General features: G+C 35.4%; 1 protein-coding gene across 1 annotated transcript in view; it reads right to left on the bottom strand.

The window, feature by feature from the left end:
* Positions 1-24,412, bottom strand: part of CNTN5 (contactin 5) — a 488,151-nt gene that overhangs the window by 86,269 nt on the left and 377,470 nt on the right. The window contains exon 14 of the mRNA XM_046638244.1: positions 7,183-7,303. Within this exon, the coding sequence (XP_046494200.1) occupies positions 7,183-7,303 (121 nt within the window). The remainder of the gene's footprint in view (positions 1-7,182; positions 7,304-24,412) is intronic.

Raw genomic sequence — 24,412 nt, 5'->3', positions numbered from 1 at the left:
TTCCATTCTATCAAAACCTAGAATGTCTAGATAAGAAGTCCCACAAGATTCCCTGAGAAAATAGTCATTAGAATTTGATATTTTATGTGATTGACAAGACATGGGGGCCAGAGGAAGTTCAGACTTGTCAATAAGGTTAGTGGTCATTTGGACCAAGGTCTGAGTTAGAAAGTGGTGATCAATAATGTTGAGTCTCCTGGTCATGTGGTCAGAGGATTAGAGAAAGTGAGGCCTATCCTTAGAGGTAGATGGGAGTGAGTACCGTCTGTTCTTTCTTGGCTTAATAAATCACTACATGTTCTTTAATCCAGCCCATATATCATCTCCTTGATAAAAATTCTCTGACTCCTAGGCAGAGCTTGTCACTCCATTCCCTTGTTTCTTATAGTCTTCCCTCTTTCTTTCTTTTACTTTCTTTCCCTTTCTTTCTTTCTGCTTACTATTCTGCTACTTATTATGGTGACATTCGACAAGTCCTAGATCTCTCTCAGCCTTAGTTTCCTTATCTGCAAACTGGAGCTAAAAATAGTACCCCTCTCATGTCATTTTTATATGATCTACTAAATGGATAAGGTGAAATAATTGAATGGAGCCCTTAACTCAGTGCCTGACACATAGGAAAAACTTAATAAATGGTAGCTGTTTTTATTATTATTAATGGAGCTTATGCTCAGAGAGCAAAATGTGTTGCTCTTACATCTGTAACAGTACTCCTTACATTATATTAAAAATATGTGTTCCTTCGTGGCAGGAACTTTAGTTGTACATGGTTAGCTGGTTCTTAGCACAGTGCCTGCTACATATGTGCTCTATAAACGTTTGATGAATAAGTACTGAATGAATGAATGAAGGGTGAGCAAGGTTAAAGTTACACAACCTGCCCAAAGTCACACAACTAGTAAGACTTGTGGGGATGTGAAACGGTCTCACGTAAAGCCCATGCTTTCCTTATAATACTGCACCGCCTGTCATAAGTTATTTCTTGCCTCTCTCCACCTACTGTAATTTGATTATCATACTCATCATTCCACTGAATTTGTCCTTGCCAAGGTCATCAATTTCTTTCAAATTGCCCAATCCAATGGCGACTATTGCTTCTTATTTAATTCATTTGACATTGTTGCCTAGGTTCTCTTTCCCGAAATTCTCTTTTCTCTGTGTCCCTGTGAGTTGATTTACTTGGCTTTCCTCCTAGTCGCTCTCTCTCTTTGGCAGCTTCTTCTCAATCTCCTTTGTAGATTCTTTCTCCTCCTCAACATTAGGGTTTCTGGAGGTTCTTTCTATCTTGAGCCTTTTTCTATTTTCATTCTTCACACACTATCTCCGTAATTTCATTTTTATCTGATTGTGTTCAAATCTACATCTCAACTCCAATGCTTCTCTCCTGAGCTCCATAGCCATAAATCTATTTGCTTACTGGATATTTCTCTCTAGAGAGCCTCATCTTCAATGCTGTTCCTTTACCCCCAATCCATTTCTCTCCTTATCCTCCAGATTACATGAAATGCATAATCATTCTTCATTAGAGCGGCCACAGAATTTATTATCTAAACCTGGACAACTCTGAGAGAGAAGGGGTGTCATTAATAACTGCTCTGGCACTCCAAATATAACTTGAAATTGTCTTAGTCTAACCAGAATGTATGGTTTCGCTCCTGTTGGCCACTCAATTAAGCATTCCTACTGGCATTCATCCTGGCCTGCTCTTTCTCATTTTTCATAGCCAGTGAGTCAACAAGTTCTGTAGATCTGTCTCCTTCCTATTTTTTTGAATATGTACATTTCTTTCCATCTCCATTACCATTGCCTTTTTTCAGACCTTTCTAATTTCTCGTTAGGATTACTGCTATGGCTTCTCCTTTGGTCTACTACCAAGTAACTGGTTTCAGTCTCCTCTAAAACACTCTCTGTGGTTTTCAGAATGATCTTCTTAAAGTGACTATCTAATCACATCCCTTTCCTGCTTTGGTCCTTTGATGGATATCCATAACTTTTAGCATGAAAGTTAAGCTCTTTCCCATAGTATCAGAAGGTACTTATACTCAATCTCATTTCATCACTTCTCCCTCTTGCACACTAGAACTGTCCTGACATATAGTAGACACTCACTATGCAATGAATGAAATCAGCATTTAAAATGTAGCTCCACACACGAACAACTAATCTCAACAAGTTTACATAAATATGAAGTGATAGTAAATGTCATTTTTACATCAGGATGGATATGTAAGAAAAATAAGGTAAATCTGTGGGATAAAATATATAATGAAATGTAATCAACTTAAAATTTGTGACTCAAAAATATATATACCATAAAATCCAGTTGATTAGAATTTTTCTCAAAATGGAGGCGTTAAGTCAAAGTACTTGTTTCAAAATGCTCCCATCAAGAAACCTGAGAAAGTCTAGTTGACTAAAACTCAGTGCCTAAAAGAAAACATGGCTTTTGTAGACACTCAATATTCATTGAGTGAATAAAATACAAGAAATTTAGTTTCCCTCCATTGGTTGACTGTATACAATGACAATTCATTTGTTTGTTTTTCATTTGCAGATACACACACGCACACACACATGCACATATTGCTTCAATCATTTTAAGCAATCAGGTCACTTCAGTTAACTATCACTTCAATGATCCAAACTAAATGTTATGCAGAGAATCCACACATGATTGACAAAAAACTGTTACTTTTTAGTCAGTTGTTAAGGAGTTTCATAGGTTATCAAGCAACCATATGAAAAGTATAAGAGAAAAGAAAAGAAACTAAACTGCTATTCAGTATCTAAAAGAGATTTTATAGATGTCAATCAAACTAGTTAATGCAGAAAAAGTCTAAGCTAGGAAACCAAGTGATTGGTATGTTATTTAAATAATCTTACCTAATATTAGTGATATTAGTGATCTAAAATTTCCACAATGATGCAGAGGATTTGAGTGAGACATTGCATGAATGAGGTTAGATTTTCTTCAAGAGGAGGACATTTTATATCTCTATTTTAAAGATTTTTTAACACTGTAAAAACAAATATATTAACTGAATAACTTCTGTTCTGCTCTAAAACAAATTATTTGCAAATTTACTTACTATTAATATTAATTAAGACTAAAATTACACTGAAAACATTTGTCATTGTCCTTTGATCCCCAAATACCAGCATATTGGCAAATTTGGCTTTGCTTTTTGTCACTCCTGGCTCTGTTGATGTCTTTAATTAACAAAAAATTCAACATTTTAATAGTTTTAGTATTGCCGTGAAAAGTGACTAGGTGAATTGGGAGACATTAAAGGTAAAATATTCAAGGAAAAAAATCTTTCTTGGAAAGAATAATGGAATTGAATTGATGGATAGTTTAAAGCAAGTAAGATTGAAAGACAAGTTGAATTCCAGGTTGAATAAGTGGTGTGTGGGAGGAGGGGTGAGTGGTTAAAAGCAGTTAGATATCTTTCAACAGGTTACATACTGAGGTGGATTCTTTCTTCTCAAATTCAATTTAATACACGTCAGGTTCATCTTACAAGTTGTAATTCCAGAAGTGAAAATTGCTATCCAAGTTTGGGGAAAAGAGGGCATATGGGCTGTGCATTCGGAAGGAACCAAGAGATTACTGATTTTTCTTTGACTATCTCAAGAGTTCCTTAATCTACTATTTTGCATTAAGAAGCACAGTAATATGAATAAAAAAACTTTTATGAAGAAGTGAATTTTTTTATTTTTTCCTCTGTCTCTGGGCAGAATAGACAGAACTCATGCTCTGGTTGCCAGTTACCTTAGCTTAGCTAAGCACATTTACTCTTTAAACCACTATAGTTTCCTACTCTTGTATTTGCTTTGGGAAACATATTTCTAACATGCATTTTTGTAAAATAAAATAAAATAACAAAAAACTTACACTCCTTTCTCTGGGGTTTTTATATTGTGTTCAATCACTTCTCCTGTTGCTTGGGAGTATCAGTTCTTTACAAACTATATATCCCCCTCGGTGAGGTTATCTCTTAATGGTCTATCTCCTTTACCCTGGATAAAATAATACAGTTTTATCCGTCTCTGAAGAGTTTCCCTATGCCATTGTCTAGTCTTACTTTCCTTACTGTTGCTGTATCACACTTGAATAAGTGACTTAAATTGTGCACAGATGTCCAGGTGTGGCTTTAATTTCCTTTTATACTCCAGCAAAATAATTTCTTTTAACATAGTCATTACTTCTACTATGCTTCTCCAAATTATGCATGGTGCCGTTGTAATGCTGGTTCACTGAATATTAAGTATGTGACAGCAAGTGATTTTATGCTTCAGATGATTATTTATGGGAAAATTCAATTTTTAGAGGATGATAATAATGGTGGAGTACAGGTGGTGAATAATAGCACTGACATTCACAAGCAAAATAAACTAACAGTAGAAACAAGCATTTAGGGGAAGAGATAGTTTTAAAGTAGTGAATGGGAAGAGACACAGGGAGCATTTCTTGTCAGGAACATTCAGATTCTAAACAGGCAATGGTGAGCTCCAATTTAGTGTGCTTGTGTGAACAGGTGTAGAATTGCAGGATTTGGTGAGATGCACAAAAGAATTTCATAAACTATCTCTAAAGGGAAAGGAGATGATAACAAAGTAGCTTGCATCAATCTAGGAGAATATAGATTTTTAGCCCCCTAAATCTCCACTGGAAATAGACTTGCAGGGTTATAAAAACATATTCCTTGCCACCCAAGAATGTTCCTCATGCTTAACATTGAGCAAAGTGAACCGCTGAGACAATTCAATGGTGGTATTCTATAAGAAGATAGCTGGTGGAATTGTCTTTACTGTTCCCATTTTTATATAACACACACTTGAATAAATGTGCTTGAAGGATTCTGCTGCTGGAACTGTAGCCATCATTAGAAAAACTCCATCTAGAATGCTCATCTTTGATCCTGTGGCCTGTACAATTAGAATGCCCTGGGTTTACAAACCAACAAATGGAGGAGTGGGAGAAAGAAAAAGGGCAGGATAAAACTATATTGAGTTTGATTTCACAAGCTGACATCAAAAATAGCAATATTCAAGCATCCAGCTTCCTTCAATGACCAGGATCGGTCAACTTAAGAAAATAAAAGTAAAAATAGAAAAGAAAACCAGAACTCTTAGTTCAATTTTTAAAGCTGTCTAACACCGACGAGACAGAAGAAGTAAGCTATTTTTACTACTTTTAGAAAAGTAATGCAAATATGTAATAGAAAATTGGCGACTTGATCAAACTCACTTCCTGAAAGCTTGAGTTGAATTTAGATGAATATTCAGACAATAGCAACCTGTTTGAAATTGCTATTGAGTATAATTCCAAAATTTATGCATTTTATCACCTCCTAGGCATAAAGCCAAAGGCTAAAAGAGCAGAACATGAAAAAGCTGAACATGAATTACGTTCTAAGCCCTGTTGAGTTTAATTTTACTTACAAAGCAGAAAGTTAGTTTGCCACTTAAATTTGCCCCTCACAGCCCTGTAAAAGTACCTGCTTTCTTGTTATCAGCCTCTAAATTGTGTTATTCATTTGGAAAGCTTCAATTTTAGGAGCATCAGTCTAAATTACTAGGCAAGTGCTACACAATAAGTACACATAATCTAAAACAGACCATCGCGAGAGAAGAAAGCAATTTTCTATAAATTTGACTGCAGTGTGGGGTTTGCAGTTCTGTGTGCCTTGTAACTTCAAAAGGCATAAAGGAAAATTTTTAGCTAAATGGAATATCATGAGAGGATGAACACTTTACAAAGCTGATTTTTAAAAAATAGGGTAATACAGATATGCATTTTAGATACAAATTTGGAGAAAAGTTCAAATAACCTCCTGAATAGAAACAAACATATAAAAAATGAACAAGCTGCCATTCACCCAGATACACACTTGCTTCAAAACATTTTACTCTGACTGATGATGGATGCACTACCAAAAACCAGTAAACCTTTGATAATATATACAACTAAAACAAAGAGATGATGAATCTTACTATGTGCCTTATATTTTCTGCTCAAGATTTTTATAATATTCATGAATTCTTAAAAATTATGATTGGAAAATATTCCAAGTGAATAAAACACAAGTTAATCTAAAGTATACGTTTTTGCTATGGATTGTGAAATTTCTATTTGCAGAGATTGTGCAAGGGGTCTTAGCATGCAATACTCACACCACTCAAAATGTAATTGTTTGAGATCAAAAAGGGAAAGGCACTAGGTGGGATTCTGGTAATGTTCTAGTTCTTGTCCTGAATGGTAGTTTCATGGTGTGTTGACTTTGAGGTTTTTTTCATTGAGCTATACACCAGTACACTTGTGATTTGTGAAATTTTCTTTAGGTATATTGTATCTCAATAGAAAGCTAAAAGAACAAAAGAAGAAGAAAAGGAAAGAAAAGAGAGAGAGAAAGAGTGAGAGAAAAAAAAAAGAAAGAAAGAAAGAAAGAAAGAAAGAAAGAAAGAAAGAAAGAAAGAAAGAAAGAAAGAAAGAAAGAAAGAAAAAGAAAACGTGTGCTAGAAGCTGCATTTCCCATACTGAGGAATAATGTGTTAAAAGAAATTGGTGCTGCAGTCATTTACTTAATTTAAATAAGGCATAGCTTTACAGGGTTGCAGAATTTGGTGGCATGGTTCATAGCTGGAAACAACTCAACTGTCATTTCTGCACAGAGAGACTGTGTGTTGACATTTTCAGACTTTTAAAAAACCCCTATCACTTAACAGTTGCAAACGCCACTACATTAGGCATGCAGTTTTCCTGTTTTTGGAAGCAGAATTTAGAAGTTAGTGAATGAAAAAATAATGCCTGGGGGTTCCACTATCTTTGCATTTGAAAAACACATACACACACAAACAAATTTTATCTCTAGCCAAGGGTCTTTGTGGCTCAACCCTTCAAAATTTCTGTTTGACATTACATTGATTAAATACTTAGTGACCACTTATTTCTACAGGTGTTTTAGACCCTGAAGTTGGAGCTGTAGGTTTTGTCTGTTACTAAGGAGCAGTTTTCCATGTAATCTTTTCAAAGGCAAAAGGTTAAGCAAAAATGACATATATTGTAAAATTGAAAGTAAAATGCACAGTACTGATGTGCTCAAAGTCCATGCATTTAAATTCCTTTGTATGATAATTTATGGTGATCATGTCTTCAGACTGCACTATTAGCATACTCACCCCTAACAAGAAGTTCTGCCTCATCTGACACACTGTCTGCTGTGGTCTGTACCCTGCAGCCATATCTCCCAGCATGCATCAGAAGGATGTTCCTGATCATTAAATCTGCAGAGGATGCTTGCTGAAAGAGGGATGAAGTGCCAGTTTAAAATGTTGCAAATATGCCTAGTTCAAGGTGGTTTAAGGGGAACTTTGCATATTCAGTCAAAGGGCCAATTTTTGGCCTTACAATTTCTATGACAACAATTCAGAAATCAAACATGCTCTATTTTAAGGAACACATGGAAGTTATGTTTTCAACAATTGCTAATAAAGGATTTGAACATTTAATATTGCATATAATGATTTAGCAGCTACAATATTTAAGAAATATTTAAATATGCACAAACAAATTCATATCTTTAAAAGTATGGGAAAAATAATTAGTGAGCAAAAATTATTGCCTCGCTATTCGGAAACAAGCCTATTTTTGTGGCAAGCAAATAGTATTGAAAGGAATAGCATCTTGTAGAAATTAATTAAGAGAAGACAGCAGTCAAAAGATTATCTTGTGTGGCTTTATTGAATGGTTTCTTTTGTAAGTACACTGTGGGCAACAGAATGAGATAGTGCTAGGTTAAAGATTGCTGGTCTCAAAGCCATGTGTCTTTACTTAACAAAGATTTATTCCTCCCATAACTACCTCTATCAGGGAGTAGGGTCAGCCTGAATCTCTGTTAATCAATGCAGTTACAAAGCACAAAGGAAGCTCAAAACATCCAAGTCTTGTTGGGAGCAAGATGATTAGAACATTGTTGAAGAACAACTGTAGTTAAGAGATCAATAAGTACCAGGGAGAATATCTTTTGGATGTCTTGGTTCATGGGATCAGTGATGATCCTACACTTCAGAATGACTGCTACAAACCCTTCATTACTTTATCTCGTCTTTCGTTTACTCGATCAAGAAAAATAGATTTCCTTTTTCGTGAATATGTAAGGATCTAGTATTTACAACAACTCATGAGGTATTTTTTCAGATAGTGACATAGCAAAACCCTAACATGCTTTTCAGTTTCCATGTTGTAATCAAAAACAATTGGCTGGAATGAGAGCAGATGTATTCAGCTTGAAATGACATCTTCAAAGAGCTCAAAACTTCTTTGCAACAGTAGTTGAGCACATGAACGAAAGTTTAATGGGAGCCATAGAAAAGCATCCCAGATCAGAGACCTTTAATTTTTTTGATGGAATGGGTGAATTACCTTAAAAAAAATGATGCATTTGTCCTTAGAGGGTAGTACCCTGATGATTATTTAAGAATTTAGTTGTCTGCTTTATTTTGAAATAATCCAATGAGTTATAGGACAATCACGAAAGCGAGAGGAGTTTCTAGAAATCCTTTGGATTCTTTTCTTTCCTTAGCATTCATAGAAAGGGTGTGATGTCATTGGAAGTTTTTACCCCTCAAAAGATGCATTTCTTTAAATTAATTACTTAACTGTCTATTATGTTTTAGACCATTTCTTCTGTTTTTTTCCTTCCTATTAGTCTTATGATGGGAACTTCTAAAGGTATTGAAATTTTCTTTCATGAAATAATTGTTAAGACATGGTCTTGTTTAGTCATTTACAAGGGAATATTTCATGGGAGAATGCATTAAAATGTCATAACAATTATTTCAAGGAATGTACTATTGGTCCAGTGACTATCCTACACTGCTAATTTCTTTAGGATAAATTGTAACTCTTAAATGTCATTTTCTCATCTCTACTAGACTAAGTTACTCACAGCTTTAAAATCTGAAAACAAAATTTATGCTTTAAAATCCTTTGATTTAATATGGGGAAAGAAAAACAAACTCTAAACATTATAAGCCATAATTCAGTTTCAAATCAACATAATTTAATCCTGTATAAATGAGCTTCAATATATTTATCACTTTATGTAGCATGGGTCCATGTTAGGTGTGGAAAATTTCAGGAAAATCTCCTTTTTCCACTGGATTTATAAGAAGCTCTCCCAATGGGGTGCTCAATTAAATTAATCAAGAATCAATGTACACACTCCAGTCCCAGAATGGGGCCCATATCTAGTGGAAAAGCCAAGGAGAGGCCCAGAAAATCAGAGAGGATTTTATTATTTCCAGAAATAACACTTCTGAAAGACTGTACTTGATTTTTTTTGGTTTGTTTTGCTGTTTTTTTGTTTGCTTGTTTGTTTTTCAGTATCACAAACTGATTGATGGTAGTTTAACAGCAGAAAAAGTAATGATTAAAAGTCATTTTTCTTGCTCACATTTTTTAAAACTTTTTATTGAGATTACGATAGTTTACAACTTTGTGAAATTTCAGTTGTACATTATTGTTTGTCAGTCGTGTTGTAGGTGCACCACTTCACTCTTTGTGCCCACCCCTACCCACCCCCCTTTCCCCTGGCAGCTACTAATCTGTTCTCTTTGTCTGTGTGTTTAATTTCTACATATGAGTGGAGTCATACAGGGATTGTCTTTCTCAGGCTCACATTTTTGAAAAATTATATTGTAAAACCACATTCCTGTAATTAAATAACTGTTTGTCTTATTTTCCAGACCTTTTTCTTCCCAAATAACTTATTTCTTTTGGTCCTGGACAACAGTCCTAAAACTTTTGTCCTTTCTGTCGAATTATAGTGAAAGAAAAACTCAATGAGATTAAGAAGAGACTTCACTAAAAATCACATAAAAGTCCAAGGAATTCAGGAAAATGAGGTATAGATTATCTTTCCTATGCTGCCCTTTACTTGGTTCCTGCAATTAATGGTGTGCAATGCTCTATAAACTAGCTGAAGCTCCATCACCATCTATCAGGAATAAAAAGTCTACAGCCTATTGCATAGCTATCAATGCCAAGACTATTTGAGAAGTTGAAATTGTCTCACTTTGGGCCCACTGCTTCTCCTTTGGATTATATCAACATTATATTTTTACAATTCTAAACAGGGAAGATTAAAAGTAAAATGAATGCTTTGTGAACACTAAACCTAAATTACCCTTTCAGGAGATTTACCGATCTTTCAAGAGAAGTAATGAAAGAAAGAATTCATGTGGGAGCCCATTATACTTAATCTCAGCACCACACACCACAGAATGCAGTTCCTGAGAAAGAACCTTTACAATTTAGTGCACTTTTAATGAAATGGTTACTCACAGCAGATGCTTGCTTTCTTAAGCTAAAACCTCATTTTCACTTTTTCTCTCTTAGGAGTTACTCTCTCTTTTCTTGTTTTCTTTGACACTTGCTTTGTATCCTGTCTTTGCTGCTTTCTTTGGCTTTATAAACAAATTGTGTTACAGTTGCTTCAAATGAACTTCCCCACAACCACTGCTTAACATAATACTCCAGCACAGTGCATGCCACATAGTGGGACCTCAACAAACACTTGTTGAATGGATGAATAAATGAAGTTTCTCTGAGAAAGAGCCTGTACATTCACTCTGTGAGAGCAACAACATGACCAAGTCATTTACATTTCTTGATTGCATGGTCTCATTAGAGTAGTTGCTAGATTATTGTAACTTTTATTTACGAATTTCAAATAATACAGGAAATGTCATCCTTCCACTCAAATCCAGTTTTTTATTGGTTTTCACTTTGAGTAAAGCGCCTTGCTCATCCAACATAAGACTGCCAATTAAGACTTCCCAAAAATGGAAGGTCATTTACTTTTGCTGTTCAAAGTGTATGCTGACTATCGCTGCCTGGAGGATAAAGTCCAATCTCCTTATTTCAAAGTAGAAGGCTCCTCCAACATGATACTCCCTCCTACAACTGAATCTGGTATTCCTACAAGACTAGCCTAACATTTCCCCATACGTGGGAATACTTCTCATAACTCTCCCTGTTGTTCTGTTGCAAATGCTCTTTCTTCTTTCTTTGCTTGGAAAGATACTTTTAGACACAGCTCAAATGTCTTGTCCTTGGTAAAGCCTTTCTGGATACTCCCTGGGCTTCTTTAGTTCTGCCACTATTTAGTTATGCTTCAGTACCACTTTGCTCATGTCTTTGAACTAGCACTTGACATTCTTGGAATTCTCCTCCAAGGTCCACGATGGGCATTCCCAGAGCTGAGCGAGATACTAGTGTAGCTGATGATCACTGGGTAAGCTAATGAATGCATGAATGGCTAGCTTCCTTCCTTCTTTGTGCCTGACAATACCTCCTCCTCATCTTTTTTTCTCTCAAAAACATTAGAAAGGAGGGGGCCAGCCCCTTGGCCTAGTGGTTAAAGTTCCATGTGTTCCACTTTGGCGGCCCAGGTTCATGGGTTCAGATCCTGGGTGTAGATCTACTCCACTCATCAGCCATGCTGTGGAGGCATCCCATGTACAAAGTAGAGAAAGATTGGCACAGATCTTAGCTCATGGCAAATCTTCATTCACAAAAGAAAAAAAAAAGCCTCCAAATTAGAAAGGGAAATAGGAAAAGACTATGTAGGAAGACAACGGAAAAGAGTACTTAAAAAGTATATCCAGGTTTTGGAATGACACACAGTTGTGTGAACCCCTGTTCTATCACTTATTTAATTTTGAACTAGGGAAAATTACTCTATAGCTCACAGCTTCAATGTGATAATACAAGCAAGGCCCATAGCAATGTGTCTGCCACACAGTATGTGTTTGAGAAATGTTATCTGTTAAAGGGCATCATAATCGCACTCTTAGCCAGGAGGAATGTTTCTTTAATTGGTATTCGCTCCTTCAACAAACTGCACATCAACATTTTCCACGGCTATAGTGAGTTTTCTGATAAGTACCTAGCTTTATTTTAGATATATGTATTCCTCTTTCTCCCTTGCAGAAAACCACTGCACTCAGAATAAGAAGAACTGAATTCTAGTCTTAGTTCAGCAACTTCCTAGCCCTGTGACTCTGGGAAAGTCACTTTATTGGGATAATAACAGCTGCACTGTTTCTCTCATGAATACTGAGGGAAATCAAGTAAAACAATCTACCTACAGAATGGTTGGGAAATGCTTCAAAAGTGTAAAGTGCTTGTAAAGCATTTTTTCAGCAGGATTTAGCAGAATGCTGTGCACATAGTAACCACTCTGAGGATGTTTGGGGAATGAATCGTCAAACAACAGATAAATTGAGGGTTCTCATAAATAATGGACTCATCCTGAACAATTCAGTCGGAAGCCTGCAAGGTATGACAGTTTCTGTGCCTTCACTTAGGGTTTATTTTACTTTCTCAAGGGGCTCACAAGGGACACTTCCAGCATCCCCAACTCCCAACAAACAGACATATAAACCATTTCTCTCTATAAAGCAAAGTAATATGACATAAAAATTCTGTGAGATGCAATTTTTAAAATCTCTTCTAACAAAAGCTGGGTATCATTTATGAGACATGGATTATTAGACATGATTAATGTTATTGACATAAAATCTTGGATAGTTAAAAGATTTTCCTGGTAACAGTATTTCTTTTTCCCAGAGAATAATTTGTTTAAAGTACCTTACCATGATAAGGAAATAATATACCTGTACATTCTTTTTCTTTTTATAGCTGTTTTTTCCTTAAACCTTTATATAATAAAGGTTTATATAATAAATCTTATATAATGAGATTTTCATGATGACATGAGTTTTAATCTATTTTTTAAGAAAGAAGCTGGTAGTAACTTGCATGCTTAAATAATTGGACATATCATCTGAAACAGAAATATTAATTGCTACCAGTGAAGAAAATACTAGACAAAATGATAGAAAATTTTACTTCACTACCAGTAAAGAAAATTCTAGACAAAATACTATTTGATAAAAACATTTATGTCTATTATGGTGAAATATTAAATGTATCCAACAATGCATTGAAGGCTAAAAATGGCTCTAATATCTCATTACTGGGACCTTGGTATTTAATTGCCAACACCTGTTCTAATAAGATATTTTTAAGTACTAAGAAAAATGCAGAAACAGTTTTACTTGGTGACATAGCTTAAGAGAAAAAAATCAGTTGATGACTCAGTGATGAACTCAGAATGGCTAGATATCCAAACTGGATCATTTAGTATTATAAGCACAAATTCATGGGATCAGTCCACTATCTTGGTTAAAATGAAGATTAGGCATTATGAAGCAGCTCAAAGCATACAGTACCAATTACAGTTAAATTTTAGTCTAATAAATTTAAGAATAAAAATGTTGTCATCCTTATTTCCTAGATGACAAAATTGGATTTATGAAGAATACCGAATGAATGACAAAATGCCCTGTGCATCACCTTAGTGTTTCTCCTTTCCCAAGTATACACACAGGAAGAGGAGGCATGATATTTAACATGTCAGTGGATGCCAGACTTAGGTGGTATGTTTGTGCCCTGATTTTTGAAAGATGTCTCTTATCTGATAGTATATACATTGACTTTCTTTCCCCTAGTGGAGAGGTAAAAGGGCATCCCTTTATCTAAGATTAACGTAAATGATCAAGGCAAAAGGGCTCTGCTACAGATGAATATTTGCATCCCCCCAAATTCATATTGAAACCTAATCCCCAATATGATGGTATTTGGAGGTGAGGTGTTGGGGAGGTAATTAGACTACGAAGGTAGGTGAAGCCTGAATGAATGAGATTAGTGCCTTTATAAAACAGACCACAGAGAGCTCTCTCACCCCTTCTGCCATGTGAAGGCACAGTGAGAAGACGGCCATCTATCAACCAGGAAGAGGGCCCTCACCAGACACTGAAACTGCCAGTGCCTTGATCTTGGACTTCCCAGCCTCCAGAACTGTGAGAAATACATTTCTGTTGTGTATAAGCCACCCAGTCTATGAGATTCCGTTATGGCAGCCTCAATGGACTATGACAGGCTCTAAGTGTGTATAGTAGCATTTCTATGTTAATCTGGTGCTTCTAAGTTAGAAGAGGCATGAAACAGATAAGATCACACAATTTATCAGTTTTATGCTTTCTTGAACTTACTCTTAGCTCCATCCTATCTGTTGCCAAAGTTTGACTTACACGACCACTGAGATGTGAAGGAGAGAGATGGATGTGTTATCTGATAGCACGGTACTCAAGCCAGGGCCAGAGAAAGAGAATTTCTCTTTTGTATGCCTCATATAGTTTTAGCAATCATTCCATTAGCATTGACTCCTAAATTTAGGTTTCTAACAGCAGCTTTCAAGTCAGCTCTTTATATCCTCCATCCCTCACCTATACCCAACTGACATGCCATCGCTAGGTTAGTCCTTCTTTAAAATGAATTTAATTTACAATCTCAAAAGTCTTCACCAGCTGTCTTCACCTACTGCCTACAAGATGGTCCAAGTTTTTAATGAGCATTTGAGGCTGGACTCAACCTATTTTGTCTCTCACTATAGTCAAAAATGTACTCTCTGCACCTTTCTTAATAAAGTGGTTCCCCAGTGATTGCCAAAGTCTCAAAATTCCATCTCATACGTTAAGGCCTGGTTCAAGTCTTATCTCTTTCAGAAAGACTCAACTGACCTTAATGACCCTTAATGAAGACTGGCTATGTAATTTGTGAGTCCCAGTGTAAAACGAAAAGGTGAGGCCCCTTGTCCAAAAATTATTAAGAATTTCAAAACGGTGACAGCCAAGCATTACACTAAACACAAGACCCTTCTCGGTGTGGGACCCTGTGTGACTACACAGGTTACACACCTGTGAAACTGGTCCTGCTGAACCTTCCACTCCACACTGATGTTGCCTCGGTTTCCTAGAACATGTATGCACATTCTAGGCAATGGTGCTTGCTGGAATAAATAACAGGGAATTGGCATACATTTCTTTGTAAATTGTAAAATTCCTGTCCTTTCCTAACAATATCTGTACCTTCTCCTTTATTCTTTATTGACTTGCAGTCTTTTGCTCAATGGATGTTGGCATGAAAAAGTAGAAATAGAATAGATTACATCTTCTTAAGTCTTGTATTAAAAAACACAGTGATAAAATTTGCTTTACATTAAATATTTGGTGTGGGCCTATCCAGACATTAGTATATTTATGTGCTATTCTGTCCAAATATTTTTTTTTACTTTTATTCTTGCATCTCCAATGCAAGCAAAAAGCTCACTGACACATCTCTGTCAATTTCAATCTGTTTACTTTACACTCAGTTTGTAGGTGATAAACAAGGAGACAACATCTTATGCTTTGAAAAATGGAGATGGAGATTCCCTGTAAACTTTACAGTCTTCGAGCTGAAACGGACCAGAGGGGCTCTCATTCTCAGTTAGAAGCTGGCAGCTTTGTAAGTGCAATGGTTGACCAGTTTTCTCTAAGAGAATTCTAGATAAGAGTGGTATTTAATCTCACATCATTAATATTATGAGAAAATCCTTTCTAGTGTTTGTATGATAAATCAACTTTTTCATGGAATTTCTTCAGTAATTGTATTTTATAATCTGAATAACACCTGGTCTGTAGGTTGGCTTAATGAGGCAACACTGGTAGGTAAAAGGATGTAAATAATCATGACAGACGATAAATGGTTTTCCCTAGAGTGAATTACACCATTGTCTAGTAATGGAATAATCTTACTGTCTTTCACTAAGCCTATGCTTCTTAAATCTCTTTAAATTACCTCTCACTGATGTTACATAAAGATGATAGAACTAGTCAGAAAAAATTTTGTTCATCCATGCATTAGCTTGGGTTTTGTAAACAGCTAGTAATGGCATGACCACCAGAAAAGCTCTAGAATAATAACTTTTTACAGTAGCTACACATTTTATTTCATGAGAGCTCATAGCACATACACAGTTATAAAATTGTTCATTCATTCATTTATCAATCACTTGTTAGAGTGTCTATTTTGTCTAAACAGGAAATTGTAAATACTTGGCGCCTTTGAGGTTATGCCCTTCTTTACTCATAGTAAATGTGACTGAGCTTCAGCTCAACCTATGGATTCTTCTCAACACAGTGTTTCAGTTGACAGGAGTTGGTACAGGAACTAAAATCTACTTGTCATATCTGATCTGCACGTGATACAAGATAAAAGATAAATTTTACCTTTGAAAAACTCACAGTGCAATGTGAGAGGTAGACAACTGTCTATAGTGCAATGCGTTGTGTTAAAATAGATAATATTACAAAATATCATTGCAGGAAACACTGATTTTAGTCAGAAAGAAAAATAACAAATCATCTGGTTTAATCAATTCCTGTAGAGGTTGGGGAAACTGAAGGCTAAAGGGTGCAGGTGACTTGTCTAAGGGCAAGTTACATGTGGAACCAGAAGTAGAGCCTTGGGCACTTGACTCTCAGTCAAGTGTTCTTCCCATTCTACTCTTCTGCCTATGAAACCAATCCTTGTCCTGCTTCAACCTGTAGGTAATTTGATTCGCTAGTACTAATTAAAGCAAAATTTGGCAAGCGTATCATCAAAATAAAATGGTTTCTTTGTATAGTTACATCCATAAAACTAGTTTTAGAAATTAGTTCTCTAAATAAACCATGGAAGTTTTCTGAGAGTGGATTCTTTTATGACTACTTTTCATTAGCCATATGTAGACATGAAATGCTGCATCTCCCTTTGAAATGCCAGAATCGCCTTTCTGATAATATGCATGACCCATTAACCTCATTTGCTCATGCCATCATTCACCTTTTTTGTGGCTATTATTCCAGCATTAAGAATCCTCTATATGTGATCCACACTGACATGTTTTCTTTTAGCCATGTGCAGTGCATAGTGACACAGCTTTAGTTGAAGAAGAATTGAGCAAATTTGACTTCCTAACCTAAGTGGCTAATTTAGATGGACCAATATTTTACTGATATATCAATGTTTCTATTCTCTCTTTTCTAGTCTTTTCATATTTTCAGTTTATCTTTTAAGCTTAACATTATTTTGTTACACCATCATATACAGGCTTCCAGGATAAACTGAGTTTTATTCTGCTCTTAATTTTGCATTGCAGAATAGTCAGTGTCTGTATGAAAGTCTGGCTATGGGAAGAGTGCTCAGACACCTGTCTATAGAATATCAATTTCTTCCCTGAAATCAGTAAATCCCAGCCAGGTAAAATATAATAGCTCTCATCTCACTCATGAGTTAGGACAAGTGTTTATCCGGTATGTTGTAAAGTCCCAAAGTCTTGGGAATGTAGTAGATCACTCTGTGTTGAAGTGATTTTTGCATAGAATTCTAAGAATGAGTCTAGAATGAGGCCAGTTTGTTTATGGGCCTCTGTTTTGCTCACGGCTCTTAGGTCCAAGCAATTTATCACCCCGGGTCTGGGGCATGATGGGGGAGGGAGGGAGGCTAATTCCGTGTTTAGAAGACTAAACTAGAAGAGAGCCACCTGTTCTAATCTGCTTCCGTTTCTCTCCTTCCCTTGTCATTTGTTAATGATCCATCTATACACGGTCTTGCCTATTACTCCTTCTGGGGCTTCGAGCCTACCTCTGCCTTTTGATCTCCAGTCTCTCTAGAGTACAATATCTGCCAGTAATTGGAATGGAGCTTTAATGCTCCAAATGAATTAAACTTAATATCTTCAGATTTTCTTCACTTCTGCCCGGCTAGTGTTTATTTTTCCCTATGAGTTATCCCTTCCCCCTTCCAACAAGGTGACTAAACATTACACCATGAGGTATTTAAAATTTGTTTCAAGGGCCAATGATGAGACACATGCTATTTTATGATGACTAAACATGACACTATACTATAGTGAATCTCTCACAATCTGTTTTGTACTACATTGTTTGCTATGCTTTATGGTGACACTACTTGCATATAATGTTGTCCAAAGAATCTATTAGGCCTAGGACTTAGCTTATCGTTCACTGTGGTAGATTAAGGATATCCACACATATTTTGCTACTTGTTCTATTGAGAAGTGAAGTCTAATATCCTACTCCTAGAATATAGACTGGCCTTGGTGACTTTTTGACTAATAGAATATGGCAAGAAATTATGTCTGGGAAATTCTGTGGTTAGATTATAAGAAGACTTGCAAATTTTCCTAGGACCCCTGGAACATTCAAGGGGGAAGCCAGCTGTAATTTAAAAGGTTGACTATCCTGAGGCTGTCACCCTATAAAAAAGGCCATGTTATTTATGTGGAAAAATTTCATGGAGAAAGAGAGAAGTCTAGATATTCCCAGTTATTTTAACCATTCTAGCCCAGCCACCAGACTTGTGAGTAAGGGAACCATATTGGGCATTCTGGACCCGGCAGAAGTACAATGAACCAGAGAATCAGTCTAACAGTCAAAACTGAGGCTCAAGTCACATAGCACCCTCTGAGCCATGCAAGTTATCTCCAGCCACTTGGCTACCGCAGCAGAAGTCTCAGCCATTGTGAAACGGATTTAAGCCATCCTTGAGTTTCAAGCCATCCTTACCGTTCTTTGTCTGATTTCCTGACCCACAAAATTGTGAGCAGAACTCACCACTAAGTTTTGGAGTGGCTTGTGGTACAGCAGTGAATAAGTATAAAATAATTTGGTACCTGGTAGTGGGTTGCTGCCGTAACTAGAGCCTACACATGTGGCATTGCTTTGGGGTTATGGTGCAGAGGCTGGAAAGCTATGAGGACAGTATTCATGAAAACTGGAAGGATCTCAAGGAGACTATTAACAAGGGCTTGAGGAACAGCGAGGGAACTGTTATTGGAGACTGGAGAAAAGGTGATCCTTTATGCAGTGTTGGAACGTCTGGCAAACTACCACCTGAGATAATGTAAACAACACATCATCCACAGAGGACAGACTTTGAATTTGCCTAAGGAGATTTTCAGGAAGAAAACTGAAAGTACCAACAGATTTCTTTTAGCTGTGTATAATAAGGTATGAATACAGACAGACAAGTTGAAAAGAGAGTTGCTCACTTCTCAAGCAGAAGATAAAGGAAATCTAAAAAGCCAGGACTCTAGATTTGAAAACAAAACTATTCCTTATCTGTAGTCTTACCAAATGATAAAGGACTAGCAAAGTAAGAAATGGCCTCGACAAACATCAAATCCAGGGTGGTACCAAATAAGGTATGTCCCAGGGTAAAGATCCCAAGAGTGTGGCTCTAAGACCGTTTGTTTATACCAGAACAGGAAGGGTATTTTCCTACAGCAACCAGACCCTCAGTCCAAGATAGGGAAGAACCCAAAAAAATTGTTAATGGAAGATGGGAAAACATTGAGGAAATTGTAATTGGAGGCTGGAGAATAGGGTACCTGAGTTATGAACTGGTAGAAAAACTAGCAAAATCCTTGCCTGTGGTAATGTGGAAGATAGAAAAGCTTCCTAATGAATTTATGGATCTGATTAAGGAGTTTATAGGAAGAACAAAAGTGTTAAAAGTGTTGACTACTGACTGACTTCTTTTAGTTGTTTGTGATAATGTATGAGAGGAGTGACCTGAGCTAAAAGAGAACCTTCACTTTTGGAAATATTATAAGAGGAAATAGTGCCAACTCAGGACTTGTTGGGCTGAAAAATAAACTATTTTTCATTCCGTCTTCTTGAGCTATAAAAGGACTGAAAAAAAGAAAAGACTTTATATCCACCGGGTAAATGCCACCTAAAGGCAATTTTTAAACTATATTTTGATCTTGTGGGTATCAACCATATTTGTACTTGATTCTTATAAATTATTATGATAAATAAAGATGATATTCAGTTCACTACTATACTCAGTGCCTAGCACAATGTTGGCACATAAAAGCCTTTTCACATATATGAAGATAGTGATTTCCTACAGAATAAGTGTGTTGACAGACATTTTAAAAGAAAAAAATGAGCAAGAATGGTGTAGAAACTTTTATATCTAATCTTTTTGCAAAAACATAATATTCCAAATGGAATAATTAATTTATATAAGAATTTCTAAAGATGAATTTGCCAGTTAAATACCGGGCTGTTTCAAGTTTTTCCTTAAAATTCAAATCTTTCTGGTATTCATGTTTTATTTGCAATCTTAGTAAATATTTTAACAAGTGAAATCTTCCACAAGCAGCTGTATTATTTCAACTATGTGCTTCATGGCCAAATCCTGAGTGTTCTTTGGCCAAGCCTAATCTGATAGTTACTAATGCTTAGGAACAAGTCTCTGAATGAAAAAGTACCACACTGTAAAGAAGCAAATGTGGGTCACAGCATCCACGTAAGTACTGTCTTTCACGGTCCTGAAGATTCTCATCAACATCAAAAATACTTAGAATTTAGGGAATTCAAACACATCAGTGTCAGAAAAGACTAACTATTCAAACTACTGCTTAGACTGTGGGCTACAACAGCAATCTTCCAATGAAGATTCAAACAGAAGAAGAATAGTTCAGTTAAGAGAAAAGGTCAAATTGAATAAACGAATCAATCAAACGCCAACTATGAAAAGTTCAAGGTCAAGGACTCTCAGTCAAATTCAACTGACATTTTGAAAGCTCCGTCAAGACACTTTGCCACAGAAAACTCATTTTTAATAACAAGGCTTTGAAATTTTATGAAGGAGAATTTACCAGTTATTTAACATATAAAAAATCAGCTTACTCAGATTGAGATGGAAAATCGTCAGGCCATTATTTACTACTTCTCCTTACTCTTTTGTAACTGTATAATACACCTTCTGATATTTCAAGGAACGTTTACAAGATTCTTCACAGCTGCACATCTTTGAATTGACAGCAAAACCAATGATCATATATGCCCATATATTTTGTCCTAAGATTTAATATTGGTAGGGCTTGAATTTTTCATTATATGTGGAATTTTTTGTGTGTGCATGTGCTGGTTATATAAAATAAGGGATGCTGATCTCTTACCTAGAAAAAAGGACACTTTTGCATTCTGTAAAATTATTGTTGCTCTTAGAGGAAATCTGTATTTAGCTTTAGAGAAAAGTTTTATCACTTATCAAGATATTATGTATACAGATACATTCTTAGCCATAGAGAAGAATTCTGATTTGAGATTGTTTTTCCAGTTGGACCTCATACTGCCTTAAGAATTTTACAGTTCTAAGGACATCACGAGACTTTGAAAATATCTTCCATGAAATGAGCAGGTACGTAATATTTAACAGAGGAAAATGAGATTTTAGAGCTGTCAATGCTCCCTCTTACAAAAATAGTTAGTGCTTACTAAAAATTTTAAAAATGATTTCACTGTTATTGGATGCCATATCTGGAGAGTTTCCTGGGTTTTAGTCTCTGAATATAACCTTTAAAAAATTCTTAGAGCCTTAGAATCAGATAGGAACATTAGGAGTCACTTACTCTAACCTCTTCACTTTGAAGATGAGAACTCAGAATGTTGACATGACTCATGCAAGGTCATACAGATAAGTAGGAACAAAGCTGAGCCCACGTCAAAAACTCTTGACACCTTCTCCCCACCGGGTCTAGTAATCTTTTACTAAATAATGATGTCACCCTGTAGTGTGCTTTGATGTTATATTATTTCTGGGAACAAAATTTGTTAGCGTCTATTTAAATTAGAAATAGTTTTATTTCTAATTTCTAGTACCCTGCAATCGATTCCTGGGAATCTATCAGATAGAAGCAAAATTGCTAATATATGCAGATACAGATGTTTAGAGATGTTTTCTGTAGCATTGTTCATAAACCTTTCAAAACAGGAAACAAAGTTAATATTTATTAATAGGAAAATGGCTAAATAAACTGAGGTATAGCCATGCCATAGACTATTATGTACCCATTGAAAAGATGGAATTAGAGATATATCAGGTGACATGGAAGAATTTCCAAGATTATTGAATGAGAGTAATGAGATGCAGAAAATGTATGTAAAATGTTTTAATTTTTTAAAAATAATGACAAAAATGTCCCTGTATATCTATAAATCTGCCTTGGATTACAGTAGGACAGAGGAAAATATAGGACATATATTAGGATATTAAGCTTAAGCAGGTGTGGTGAATGCTGTTACGGGAGGATAAAAGTAGGAGAAAATCATCCTAATAAAAGCATGCATGGTATGATCTCACTTGTGTAACATGTCTGTGTCTGCTTGAAGAGACGCATGGAAAGATGATTACAAAAATTAATGGTGATTATCTTAAGGTAATGTGACTCTAAGTGATTTTTATTCTTACCTTGTATTATTTATATAAGTAAGAAAAAATCTACTTTAATTAAGGTGAAAAAACGAAAAGCTGACTTTGATTTAGAGCTGAAAGATATGGTTACCATGGAGAAGCACCAAGCTAAGTGTTTATCAACTGCAGATATTATAAATTAATCAGATTGTGTGGCTAAAATGATCCATGCTTGTTAAGCAGCTCTTCCTACACTGTGTCCAAGTGAAGATTGCCTTTCTGTTTATAACTACAGATAGTCATTTAGAACTGAGTCTCTTATGATTCTGCCTCTCTGATTTATGATCTTCTTGAAGAATCTTTTAAGGAGTCTTCATATTTTCTTTTGCTGACTGTCAGACTGGTCTAGCACTATGATTGTATGTTAGCAATCTGTAGCTGCATTCTGTTAGTCTTCACATGATACATCATTCTTCATATACTCTTTTAAAGTCTCTTTGCAAAGGTCGTGTTTTAGTTACTCTTGGGGAAGCTGCCACAATGTTCTCTTGCTATTATCTGTTCTCTGTGCCAGCTCAATCCAGCACAATTGTGTAAATGCTGGCAACTACATTCCAAATCTCAAAAGCATGTTACCTTGCTTTTAACATTGAGAACTACTGGTGAGTAACATTGATGACATAGTAAACGTAAAGCTTATTATGCTAGATCCGAGATCTTAATGGCTGGTCAAGAACTTCTAGACACATGGAAGATGACATTTTATAACTGCTTTCTAGATTTTCAGATTGTAATACAGCTTGATGTCACTGAGATGTTCCAAGCTGATAGACTTAGTTTTTATTTTTGGCTTAGTCAAGCACATCGTACTATGTGTCAACTACCTAGAAATATTCAGTTATATTTCTTCAAATTTATCTTAGTTGCACCTGGGATTTCTATGCAGACCTATATACAATCTATATTTGAATTATCTTTTGGTATATTAAACCATACAGTTGAGTTCATTTTCACGTCCTTTTGATTTCATTTGAGATTACAATCATGACCAGATAAGAAATTCTTGGAGGGTTTTCTGAATGACTTTGAAAGTATTCATGGCATTCTTTAGTGTTACCAGTTGAACATCAACCACATGAAAAATTAATTTTATGCCATTGTGTTCACAGGTGGAACCTTCACCTTTAAGTCCAAGGACTTGAACAAAACTGTCTAATGTGAACTATATTCATTATAAACTGTCAAGTTTTGCATGTCTTAATCAATATACCTTATTCTTCTTTGTTCTTATGTTCAAATGTCTTTTGGAAACTCCTAAAATCTTTTGAATTCTCAAGTCTAACATTTACTTGAGAAACACATTCACATCCTACAAGCTGTATTCCTTTATTCTACCTTAAAGCCACAGTTGTAAGCACACTCATCTATATAAATAAGTTTCATAGGAAACAGAATTATTGAATGTAGAAGTTGAAAATGATATGAATTTGGACTAGTTAATTTTTTCATCTCTACTATTTTCCTTGGATTATTTTACTATTATCACAGCTTCACATAATAAACTCTTAATTCTAGATTGTGAACAGTTTCATAAATATTTCTGTTCTTTCCAACATAACACAAATAATAATACTACCATTCATTAATGAGAAACAATTGGAACATGCTGGCTAAGAGAATCAATGAATTCACTTTGGGTATGGAATATTCAGCAATTTCACGTTTGTTTTAGATATATCAATAATCTGTTTTCAGTCATTCATTAATAAATATATGTGCTTTTGTTTCTATAAAAAGATAACTGAAGCACAGAAATCACTGGAACCAATTTTTGGAAGAGACATTTAACATGGATTATTTAGGATAGAAGAGGCAGCAAATATTATAATTGTCTTCAAAATAGGTTGTTTTTATAAAATGCCAATCAGTTCATTCAGTTTTTTAATTATAAAGATTAAATTTTCTCTGTTAATTTCTTTCTAACTGCTGCCAATTTTCTATTAACAATTAAAGTGATTAAAATTTCCTAATATTTTAAAAAAGAGAACAAAAATCATATAAAAATGGAAAAATGACTTTGTACAACTAGATCCAGTGCTTTGACTGGCTTAATGTAATTCAATAAAAAGGGTCAATTTAGATAGTGACTGATTAATTTAGTTAGAGCAGTTGACCCAGATTGTGTTGCTAGTAACAGCACATATTGAATTTTAGGGTTGTGCAAATGATTATTTTTCCAAATGCTTA

This window comes from Equus quagga, chromosome 14, assembly GCF_021613505.1.
Source record: "Equus quagga isolate Etosha38 chromosome 14, UCLA_HA_Equagga_1.0, whole genome shotgun sequence".
Lineage (NCBI taxonomy): Eukaryota > Metazoa > Chordata > Mammalia > Perissodactyla > Equidae > Equus > Equus quagga.
The sequence above is the reverse complement of the archived record's forward strand: the minus strand, read 5'-3'. Positions and strand labels throughout refer to the sequence as shown.